The sequence below is a fragment of the Palaemon carinicauda genome, chromosome 29 (assembly GCF_036898095.1).
Source record: "Palaemon carinicauda isolate YSFRI2023 chromosome 29, ASM3689809v2, whole genome shotgun sequence".
Lineage (NCBI taxonomy): Eukaryota > Metazoa > Arthropoda > Malacostraca > Decapoda > Palaemonidae > Palaemon > Palaemon carinicauda.
Window position 1 is genome coordinate 85442636 of NC_090753.1, and position 12500 is coordinate 85455135.

Consider the following 12500-nt stretch of genomic DNA (forward strand, 5'->3'; position numbering starts at 1 on the left):
AATAGCCCAGTGAGGAATGGAAATAAGGAAATAAATAAATTATGAGAATAAATCAACAATATATCATTCTAAAAACAGTAACAGCGTCAAAACAGATGTGTCCTATATAAACTATTAACAATGTCAAAAACAGATATGTCTTATATAAACAATAAAAAGACTCATGTCAGCCGGGTCATCATAAAAACATTTGCTCCAACTTTGAACTTTTGAAGTTCTACTGATTCAACTACTCGATTAGGAAGATCATTCCACAACTTGGTAACAGCTGGAATAAAACTTCTAGAATACTGTGTAGTATTGAGCCTCATGATGGAGAAGGCCTGGCTATTAGAATTAACTGCAATGAGATCATATTTACTTGCCAGTCATGGTATGACAATGAAAAATCTCCAATACATTTAGTATATTTCAGAACAAAGTCCTCAGAAGGATATTCTGAGTTAAATGGCAAGACAGGATTAAAAACGAAACTATAAGAGATTACTCCAGTGCCATATATGAATGAGATCACGATGATGGGTAGATGGAGATGGTTTGGGCATGCTCTTCGCACTCCCTAAGAGAGATTAGTTCACCAAACGTTCAGCTGAGCTCCATAAGGCACTAGAAGAGTTGGAAGACCCAGGCCTACATGGCTGAGGACTATGAAGCGTGAAATAGGAGATGATGAATGGAGAAGTATGATTAAAGAAGTATGGAATTAAAGGCTCAAGATAGAGACGACTGGCGAAATGTAACCGAGGCCCATTCCGTCAATAGGGGTAGGAGATGATGATGATGATGAATTATGGAGGTATTTGCAATGCGATGATCAAAGCTACGAACTACATAGAAAATGGGACGGAAAATCGCGTTTTCTATGTATTCGAAATTCCTGGCAACATGGAGCTCCAGTGTTTTGATTGATTGATTGATTGATTAAGAGTTATCTAGCATCCTGACATCTCCTGTGTTTTGAGAGTGTTTCATTAATAATACTCAGTTTTAATTAAGGCGACAGTTTTCATATTACGATGACGTTTCTTAAGATGATACTGGTGGAAACAGTATAGTTAAAACTAAGTTAATCTAAATAGCATACAATTAGATTGATACAGGGTATATTTCAGGGAGTTTCGAATGTAACAGCTGACAATACCAAGCGAAAAACTATGGTAGTCAAACCAGTATAACTCAGATACTTTGGTATTTCCAACATAAATCATTATTAAAAAAAAAAAAAAAAAAAAAAAAAAAAAAAAAAAAAAAAAAAGTTATTTTCTACATACCGTTTATTACCTCAATATTAATTACAAATAAAAATTACTCCCAAACGATACAAATAACTGCGTACCATTTACAGGTGAACCAGGACACAAGCAACTAAAGATCTTTGGACTATGATGGGAGCCGACACATATGGCCAGGTAGTCTGTCACGAGCTGTGCACCCAGTTCATACTCTGGGTTCATAACTCTCACGTGGGTAGAGTGTTTGAACTGTTTAAATGCGCATACCTCTCAATTTTTTCCCAGAGCTAAATTCATGAATATTTGAATCAAATTATTCTAATAGCCAGGCCTTCTCCATCATGAGACTCAATACTACACAGTATTCTAGAAGTTTTATTCCATCTGTTACCAAGTTATGGAATGATCTTCCTAATCGGGTAGTTGAATCAGTTGAACTTCAAAAGTTCAAAGTTGGAGCAAATGTTTTTATGTTGACCAAGCTGACATGAATCTTTTTATAGTTTATATATGACATATCTGTTTTTGACGTTGTTAATAGTCTATATAGGACATATCTGTTTTGACGCTATTACTGTTTATTTAGAATGATATATTGTTAATTTATTCTCATCATTTGTTTATTTCCTTATTTCCTTTCCTCACTGGGCTATTTTTCCCTATTGGAGCCCTTGGGCTTATAGCATCTTGCTTTTCCAACTAGGTTTGTAGCTTGGCTAATAATAATAATAATAATAATAATAATAATAATAATAATAATAATAATAATAATAATAATAATAATTTTTGTTTCAATCACAAAACCGACATTAATTTGTTTTTCCTTTACGATCCATAGGTACTATGAAGTACCCATGGGAATTTTATTATTATTATTATTATTATTATTATTATTATTATTATTATTATTATTATTATTATTAATTGGTAAGCTACAACCCTAGTACGAAAAGCAGGATGCTATAAACCCAAGGGCTCCTTCAGAGAAAATAACCCAGTGAGGAAAGGAAACAATGAAAAATAAAATATTCTAAGAACAGTAACATTGAAATAAATATCTACACAGGAATCTATTCCCAGAAGCCTCTGTGTTGTAACGTGGACCAACAACAATACAAAACAACAACACAAAACAACAAAAGCGAATAAAACAACATTCCAGTCCAAATACCCTGGATGTCTCTGAGAAGAATTATCTGTCATGGAAAATAAACTGGAAACTCGCTGTTTAACATCTGATTAAGATGCAATTGCATAAAACATTAACAGAATTTATTTCATTCTTAAGCTGTTCATTTTAAATGATACAAAATACTGTATAATTTCGGAAATATAAAATTCAGGATTAACAATTTTGTATCGGTAATCTAAACAGATTGTGGCTTGTTGACTAATTTTATAAGGTAGTTATGTTAGCCCAAAAACACTAAATGATTTGCAATTACCAGAATTCACGAAATAACACATGAGGTTGGGCTCAAGATAAATAGGAGACAGACTGAAATGATGAGAACGAAATATACAATGGAAGATGAAATAGCATTGGAAAGAGAAAGGATTAAGGTGGAATCGTTTAAGTATTTATGATCACAAATACAGTCTTTAAAATTTGAGTTTAGTGAAATATTAAAAAAATACAATCAGACAATGGCTATGTTAAATGAAATTTGGAAATCAAATCCCCTGAAATTACATATGAACATCAGACTACATATCAGTTGAGCGAGATCGGTGTTACTATATGGACAAGAGTCGTGGTATGACAATGAAACAATCTCCAACAGATTTAGTACATTTAGGAATAAACCCCTCAGAAGGATATTGGGAGTTAAATGACAGGACAGCATCAGAAATGAAACTATAAGAGAGACTGATTAATTATCAGTTATCTAGCATCCTGGTATAAGAGACAATAAAGTGTCATATATGGATGAGATCATGATGAGGGGTAGATGGAGATGGCTTAGGCATGCTCTTCGCACTCCCCAAGAGAGATCAGATCACCAAACGTTTTACTGGCCTCCACAAGGCACTAGGAGAGTTGAAAACACAGGCCTACATGGCTGAGGACTATGAATCATGAAGTAGGCGATGATGAATGGTAAGTATTGAATTAAAAGCTGAATGTAGAAATGACTGACGAAATCTAACCGAGACCGTTTGCGTCAATAGCATAGGATATGATGGATATATACATTTACAAAGATCATATGAGGGCGAAAACAAAGACAGCTAGACTTTAATCAACCAAGAGAGCAGGCAGGCTTTAGAAGTGGGTGTTCAACAACTGGCAATATCCATGTAATCAACCAGCAAATGGAAAAGTCAACAGAGTATGACAAACCAATATGTATGGCATTTATAAACTATGAGAAAGCTTTTGATTCTGTCAAATCTTCAGCAGCTAATACAAAAATCAAGAGTATGACAAACCACGTAATTCCTTTATAAAATATGAGAAAGCTTTTGATTCTGTCAAAACTTCAGATGTAATGAAAGCCCTTCAAAGACAAGGAATGATGAATCTTATGTTAGAACAACTGAAGATAAGGGAAGTACGGCAATCCTAAAACTACATGAAGGTAGTGAGAAAATCCCAATTGAGAAATTAGTTAGACAGGGAGACACCATCTCTTATGAATTATTCAAGAGTGTGCTTAGAAGTTTTTAAAAATTTAGATTGGAAAAATGTTGGAGGTAACATTAATGGGGAATACCTTGACCCCTTAAGATTTGCAGATGACATAATTCTATTTAATGAATTATGCGAGGGATTACAAAAGATAATAAAAGATCGAATAGAGTAAGCAAAAATGTAGGACTGAAAATGAATGTAAGCCTAAGATAATGTTCAATGAAAATGTAGAGACAAAAAATAAGGTTTATACATGCACCTCTAGAGACCGTTAATAAATATACATATAGACCAGATAGTAATTGTTTCCCCAAGAAATGAGACCGAAATTACTGTAAAAAAAGGCTAACCATGACATGGAGAGCTTTTGGTAAACAAAGTGAAATTATGAAAAGTCAAATGACACTCTTGTATAAGGACTTGGAAAACAATCTTACCAAAAGAATATATCTTATACGCTTCACACACACCTTACATAAAGAGTCTGTCTCCCCCCTTATCGAAAGGTGAGGCCCTCCCATAGAGAGAGAGAGAGAGAGAGAGAGAGAGAGAGAGAGAGAGAGAGAGAGAGAGAGAGAGAGAGAGAGAGAGAGTTACCTAACGCAATGCCTCTCGCAGTCCATTTAAGATGGGTAACGGGCCACTAAGCAGCAGTACCAACCTGATCTAGCCTCAAAGATGAAGTTCGCTCTGGTGTCCCTCCTAGCTCTGTGTAGCGTCGCCTACGTCAGGTAATGCTTTAGATGATTCGTCTCTAGACTTTTTTTAACTTTGATGACTGCTTTACCGGTCCCAGACAGCAGGGGAACCCCACTCTCTACAGGACCTCCACTGTCGTTTTACCTTGTTCGTTCACAGTATTTAACGTTTCATATCGCCGTATTGTTCATTTACTGTTAAATCGTCACTGTCAAAAGACTCATGAAATAAGAAAGTCTTCAGTTTCCTCTTGAAAGCCTTAATGTCTTCAATCATCTGTCAAAAGACTCAAGAAATAAGAAAGTCTTCAGTTTCCTCTTGAAAGCCTTAATGTCTTCAATCATCTGTCAAAAGACTCAAGAAATAAGAAAGTCTCCAGTTTCCTCTTGAAAGCCTTAATGTCTTCAATCATTCAGATGTTTCGTGGGAGCTTATTATAGTCTCGGGGTCGCATATTTAAAGGCTCTGGAGCCTACAGTAGACATAAATCTAGGTTCCACCAGTTTCAAACCGTCGGTAACTATTCTCGTGTTGACACCAGTATCTTTAATTTTAAGACTTTGTTGAGCAAAACAAAGTTTTGCGTGTTATTTTTACATAGGTAACTCTAAGAATTATTATTCTTTATACAAAGCCAAATAACTCAAAACTTTCCGATAGCTATTTTAGGGAACATGACTCAAAGTATTTCCTAATTATTTGGTTAAAACCCTTTGAACTTGTTTTTATTAAAATATACATGCTCTTACTGAATCATAATAAAACCACGTTATAACTGGGAGGGGGGCAGATATGAGAGGCAGCAAGGGTCCTTCTACTGTCTTAATAGAGTTCTCTTGCTTGAGGGTACACTCGGGCACACTATTCTATCTAATTTCTCTTACTCTTGTTTTGTTAAAAGTTTTTATAGTTTATATAGAAAATATTTATTTTAATGTTGTTACTGTTCTTAAAATATTTCATTTTTCCTTATTTCCTTTCCCCACTGGGCTATTTTCCCTGTTGGGTTCCCTGGGCTTATAGCATCCTGCTTTTCCAACTAGGGTTGTAGCTTAGCAAGTAATAATAATAATAATAATAATAATAATAATAATAATAATAATAATAATAATAATAATAATAATTTTTCATGGTTATTTGAATTAATTTCGCAGTTGATGGCAATATGATTCAAATCACTACAATAAAAGCGAGGTTAACTATTCGCATCAAACCTATATTTTAGAACGTTCTGAAATCAAATAGGTTTTTTAGCTGCTATTGTTGTCAGATGATAATCATAAGTTTCAGTAGAGCCAACAAATATGACACGAAGATTTCAACTTTCCTATGCCTAACAAAAAAAAAAAAAAAAAAAAAAAAACTAATCTTAATTGGATATTTTCCGTATATATATACTGTTCTCAACCGTATTTCAGTAAAATACAGGTGACCGTAATTATACCTTACTTTGTTATTATCTTTTATGGGTTAGTGCCGTAATATCACTCTTTTACGTCAATATATCCGTTTTAATCCAGGGCTAAATGTTGTTAGACATTTACAGTTTTTTTTTTATGCAAATTTTTCAGAATATGTTTGCATTTATTCTATATACAAAACGATGCGGTTTAAAAAAAAATTGTTTTTCTTACGAAGTTGAGATTATTGTATATATGATCTGGTTAATGGTGAACTGACTGTTCCCTATAGTAAAGTACGTGTGACATTCACTCTATCTCTTGGTACCATGTACAAAATAATACATATACCATTATTCGTGTATGAACAAGCAAATACATACAGTATACTGTACATCCTTAATAACCTAATAAATCTTCCTATTCACATCTTAAATACATAATAAACATAAACTAAAAATACATTACATAACATCAGTTATAAAAGACACAAGACATTTAAACAATGTCTTAAATTATTACACAAAAGGGGTATATGGTCTGTGATGTTTTGCTAATGTTAAAAGCCACGCTCGTAACTCTCTCTCTCTCTCTCTCTCTCTCTCTCTCTCTCTCTCTCTCTCTCTCTCTCTCTCTCTCTCTCTCTCTCTCTCTCTCTCTCTTATATTATCTGTTCTTGTGACCCTATTACAGGTCAGATGAGCCTGCAGTCTGTAGATGTGCCCTGTTCGTATCCTCTACTCATAACGAATACATGGTCTACCTTCTGGATCCTGTGCCAATTGATTCATGTGAAAGCCACGACCAATGCAAAAACCGCTGCGTCAAAGAGGTGAATATTTACTTTAGTCTGCTGTCAATCTTATATTTTTTCTAGAGTAAAACACGTGAAAGTAAAACACTTCTTTTCAAATCGTTATCCGCGCAAATGCATATTACAGAAAAAATATATAACTAACTCAAGGTAAGTAGCAAATTTTTCAAAGTTATGTTATTTTTTCACATTGCCACAAATCAAATTTCTCGTGAGTTCATATGTTTGGTCCTATTCTTTTTAACTCCAACTCATTACACACTGTGACAATTTTTGCCCAAATGTTCGGTTACCCCAACCCACTGATCTAAGTGCTCCAATGAAAATGCTATAGCTACTCTTAGTCTTATTGTATTACTATTGGCCATTAGATTTTGGTGCGCTCTACTGACTCGTTTAAGATGCTTTTCTTCCCTGTTTTTGGTCATTTTACTTCGAATTGGCCAATCAGAATCAAGATATATTTTAATCTCTCCTTTTGATTGGGTTTTCATCAAATTCGTTAAGATGGATTTACAAATAAAAAAATTCTTGGTTAACGCATGGCTACAGAATAGATAAGCTCCGATGTGGTAACGTCTCTAACTGGTGAACGCTATACTGGGGTTCGAGTCCCGCTCAAAATCGTGAGTTACTTTGGTCGCTGCAACCTCACTATCCTTGTGAGCTAAGGATGGTGGGGGTTTGGGGGGAGCATATAGGTCTATCTGCTGAGTCATCAGCAGCCATTGTCTGGCCCTCCCTGGTCCCAGCTTGGGTGGAGAGGGGGCTTGGGCCTGATCATATGCATATATGGTCAGCCTCTAAGGTAATATCCTGCTCGATAGGGCAATACCACTGTCCAATGGCTCTGTCATTCATGATTGGCCTTTAAAGATGAAGCCATTAGACTATTTCTGTCAGAAATAAAGAGTTCCAAACTATGCTTAATTTCCTTTAACGTACAAGTGATTGATCGACATTACTGGTGATGTCACGGTAAAGATAGAAAAAAACAAAACTAAGAAGCAAGGTCAGTGCATTTTCTCTGCAAGAAATTACAAGGCTAGATTTGTAGACTATTGAAGCAATTCGTTGGAGCTTAAAGGCGGGATTTACACGGTCAGACGGTTCGTCGAACATGATTTGACAAACAAGTGTTTGAAGTGATGTTCGGACGTGTGAAGGGATCATTTGGTTGTCGAACACGTTCGTCGAACGGTTCGAAGAAAGTCTGTTATCGCCTGACTTTGGTGAGCGGGGCTTCATTGTCCACAAACCTTATGCATTTGTAGCAGAATCCACCTCTTCGAACCGTTTGACATGCAGGTTCGACATGCAGGTTCGACATGCAGGTTCGACAACCGGGTTCGACGAACCGTTCGACCTTGTAAACCCCCCCCCCCTGAGGACTGCACTAGCTAAGGATAAGTCTGTGTAAAGGGGAGGGGTGCAAAGGAACAAGTCCCCCAGGTAGGTAAGTATATAGCTTATAGGTTAGGATGGGTGAGGAAGGCGAGATAAGTTGTTAAAAGGTCGTTCATGAATGGCAGAGGTATGGGCCAGTGACAATGCCCTAGGGACTGACAATAGATACCCAAGGCCACTCTCCACCCAAGCTCGGACAAGGGAGGACCAGGCAATGGCTGTTAAGGACTCAGCAGGTAGACATATAAGCTTCCCCAAATCCCCCATCCTTACGTCAAAAGGATAGCGAGGTGGAAGATACTACAAGAAACGATCCATCTAGAGCGAGATTCGAAACAGTCTCGCTAGCGCCAGACAGGAACGTTTTTTATTTTTTATTGATTTTTTTTTTTTTTTTTTTTTTTTTGGAAAATAAACAAGAAACCGAAACTAAAAATATAACAGTGGCATTTAGTCCGTATGTATTTTTTCACCCACTTATTTTAGCATGAAATCCCATTTCTCTGCTTTTTCTTTTTTTTTTTTACTATTATTATATTCCTTAATCCGTTAGTTTTCATTTTATCCAACCTAAAACCACAATTCCCACCTGGAGTTCCCCCATTACTGTGGACAGTAGAGACTCTTCAGCTATGGTAAGCAGCTCTTCTAGGAGGACACTCCAAAATCAAACCATTGTTTTCTAGTCTTAGGTAATGCCATAGCCATTGTACCATGACCTTCCATTGTCTTGGATTAGAGTTCTTTTGCTTGAGGGTGCACTCGGGCAAGCTGTTCTATCTTATTCATCTTCCTCTTGTTTTTTTCTATCTTATTTATCTTCCGCTTGTATTTTTAGGTTTTTTATATTTTATACATGAAAGATCTAATTTAACGTTGTTACTCTTTCTCAAAATATTTTATTTTGATTGTATTACTTCTCCTGTAATGTATTCATTTCCTTGTTTCCTTTCCGTACAGGGCTATTTTCCCTTTGGGAGCCCTTGGGCTTATATCATTTTGCTTTTCCAACTAGGGTTTTAGTTTAGCTAATAATAATAATAATAATAATAATAATAATAATAATAATAATAATAATAATAATAGTGATCGAAATAAGATCATTTTGTGGAAGGTAATAACATCAGAACACATGCAAAAATGTTTGGGTGGAAGTATAAAGAAATTCTACATTGAAGGTCAGGTCATTTTTCACAAACGATAAAACCAACGCTGCATCATCCTATTTACAGGTGAACGAGGACACAAGCAACTTAGATCTTTGGGCTATGATGGGAGACGACACAGTTGGTCAGGCCTTCTGTCATGAGCTTTCTCTCCACTTGTTCTTATGGATCCACAACTCTTACGTGAGTAGAGTGTTTCAACTGCTTGAATGCACATAATTCCCATAGAATGTTTTAACTGCTTGAATGCACATAACTCCCATATAATATTTCAACTGCTTGAATGCACATAATTCCCATAGAATGTTTTAACTGCTTGAATGCACATAACTCCCATATAATATTTCAACTGCTTGAATGCACATAACTCCCATAGAATTTGTTAACTGCTTGAATGCACATAACTCCCATACAATGTTTTAACTGCTTGAATGCACATAACTCCCATACAATGTTTTAACTGCTTGAATGCACATAACTCCCATAGAATGATTTAACTGCTTAAATGCACATAACTCCCATACAATGTTTTAACTGCTTGAATGCACATAACTCCCACAGAATGTTTTAACTGCTTGAATGCACATAACTCCCACAGAATGTTTGAACTGCTTAAATGCACATAACTCCCATACAATGTTTAACTGCTTGAATGCACATAACTCCCACAGAATGTTTTAACTGCTTGAATGCAAATAACTCCCATAGAACGTTTTAACTGCTTGAATGCACATAACTCCCTACTTTTCTTGGCCTCTTTTTCACACTCGTTTTTCCTTTTAGATCCACGGATACTACCAGGTATGCGGTGGTCCATGGGAATACACAGGAATCGATTCCCAGCAGCCTCTGTGTTGCAGCATGGGACAGCAAAAACACTGCGTTATGTAATGAAGGAGAAACAACAACAGAAGAAAAACAACAACAACAACATTCCAAATAACCCGAGGGGTGGAAAAACAACAGACAATTTGCTGGTTAACACATAATTGTGATGCAATTACATAAAATAACAATGAAAAGTATTTTATTCCTAAACTGTTCATTAAGATTGATACAAATTATTATTTCAAAAATATGAAATACTTAATGGCTAAATTCTTATCTGTAATTTTCACAGATTGTGGCTTAAACTAATTTTCCAGCTACAATCTCTTGGATGATGTAATCAAATTAATAATAACTAATTCTAACCATTTATTATGGATTTCTTTTTACCTCATTAAAACTCTAACATACTAATTCATAAAAATGGAGACAAAAAAATGACCGTCTAATCCGTAATATATAAAATATATACAAAGATCATATTAGACCGAACAGAAAAACAGCTAAACTTTAATCAACCAAGAGTGCAAGGGTCTTTAGTAGTGGATTTTCAACAACTGACCATATCCATGTAATTAACCAGTTAATGGAAAAATCAACAGAGTACGGCAAACTCTTGTGTACAGCATTTATACACTATAGGAAAGCTTTTGATTCTGTCAAAAGCTCAGCAGTAATGAAAGCCCGCCAAAGACAAGGATTAGATTAATCTTATTTTAGAACACCTGAAGATATCTATACAGGAAGTACAGTAATCCTAAAACTACTTAAAGATAGTGATTAAATTACGATTGAGAAAGGAGTTAGACAGGGAGACTCTATCTCTCCTAAATTATTCACAGCATGTATAGATGATTTTTTATGAATTTAGATTGGGAAAATGTAGGAATTAACATAAATGAGGAATGCCTTAATCCCTTATAATTTACAAATGATATAGTTCTATTTGGGGAATCATGGGAGGAATTGCCAAAGATGATAGAAGATTTGAATAGAGTAAGCAAAAATGTAGGACTGAAAATTAACGAGTAAAGCTAAAACAATGTTCAATGAAAATGCGGAGACAACAAATAACAGTTATGGACGAACCCCTAGAGATTGTTCATGAATTAGGTTGTGGTGGCCTAAGTGGTAACGTCCCTGACTGGTGACTGCCAGACTGAGGTTCGAGTCCACCTCAAACTCGTTAGTTCCTTTGGTCGCTGCAACCTCACTATCCTTGTGAGCGAAGGATGGGGAATTTGCGGAAGCATATAAGTCTATCTGTTAAGTTATCAGCAGCTATTGCCTAGCCCTCCCTGGTCCTAGCATGGGTAGAGAGGGGGCTTGGGGCTAATATTATGTATATATGGTCAGTCTCTAGGGCATTGTCCTACTTGATAGGGCAATGTCACTGTCCCTTGCCTCTGTCATTCCTGAGCGGGCTTTAAACCATTAAATACGTACTTAGGAGAGACAGTAAGTGTTTCCCCAGGACATGAGACTGAAATTAAAAGATAAGATAAGCACGGGATGGAGAACTTTTAGTAAAGAATGAAAATATGAAAAGTAAAATTCCACTTTCTCTAAAAAGAAAGGTATTTAATCAGATGGTCATCCCAGAATTAACTCATGCACCAGAAACTTGGAGTTATATGGAACTTTCCAACCCTTAACCCCCAGTGATTACTTTTTTTTTCAAGCACATTTTGCAGTATATATTTTTTAAATTGCTCTAACAGCCTTAATTTCCGTCATAGAGAGGTCAGGTTGGTCTCATTCTCTTGGAAAATGCCTGAAGTTTCTCAAAAAATTATCAAAAATATGAAAAGAAAAATTTAAATAGCAGTTTTTTGCAAGGACGTACTGGTACGTTCATGGGGGTAAAGGGGTGTGTTTTGTGAAACGTGAAACGTACCAGTACGTCCTTTGGGGGTAAAAGGGTTAACTGACCAGACAGTATAGTAGGGTAAGGCAATTTTGGACAAGGGCAATTTTGGACAAGTAAGGCAAATATTGGACAGATACAATATCTCTAAAACTATTTATAATTTTCGAAAACTATAATGCTATTAGAAATTGCCCAACCTTCTACTTTATAAATATTAGTATGTCTGGTTTTTAAAAAGTATTAAGTACCCCTTCATAAATTGTTGAACATGGGTGTCCAATAATTGCCTCACCTTCATTTTAGGGTTTCTCAGAAATAATACATGAAATTATTTTTCCTAAAAACAAATTAGTGGATGATGCTAAAGGAAGGTTTAAAATAAAAAATGAATGAAAAAAATAAGGAATATCTAGTGTCCAATTTTGCCTCGCCTTGAAAAATGGTAAGGC

At 35.6% G+C, this 12500-nt stretch overlaps 1 protein-coding gene and 1 long non-coding RNA gene across 2 annotated transcripts in view; one reads left to right on the forward strand and one right to left on the reverse strand.

The window, feature by feature from the left end:
- The window catches only part of LOC137622302 (uncharacterized), a 333069-nt gene that overhangs the window by 302952 nt on the left and 17617 nt on the right, over positions 1-12500 (reverse strand). The window lies entirely within an intron of this gene.
- On the forward strand, positions 4546-10323 carry LOC137622852 (uncharacterized). The gene is made up of 4 exons (XM_068353428.1): positions 4546-4598; positions 6660-6798; positions 9420-9536; positions 10137-10323. Exons 1-4 carry the CDS (start codon positions 4546-4548, stop codon positions 10242-10244), a joined length of 417 nt encoding a protein of 138 aa, XP_068209529.1. The 3' UTR covers positions 10245-10323.

What these genes read in the sequence shown, in the direction of transcription:
- LOC137622852 (XM_068353428.1), top strand. Translation starts at nt 4,546, where the DNA reads ATGAAGTTCGCTCTGGTGTCCCTCCTAGCTCTGTGTAGCGTCGCCTAC. An exon ending in TGTAGCGTCGCCTACGTCAG is followed by an intron (nt 4,599 to 6,659) that starts GTAATGCTTTAG and finishes ACCCTATTACAG; the next exon opens with GTCAGATGAGCCTGCAGTCT. An exon ending in TATGGATCCACAACTCTTAC is followed by an intron (nt 9,537 to 10,136) that starts GTGAGTAGAGTG and finishes TTTTCCTTTTAG; the next exon opens with ATCCACGGATACTACCAGGT.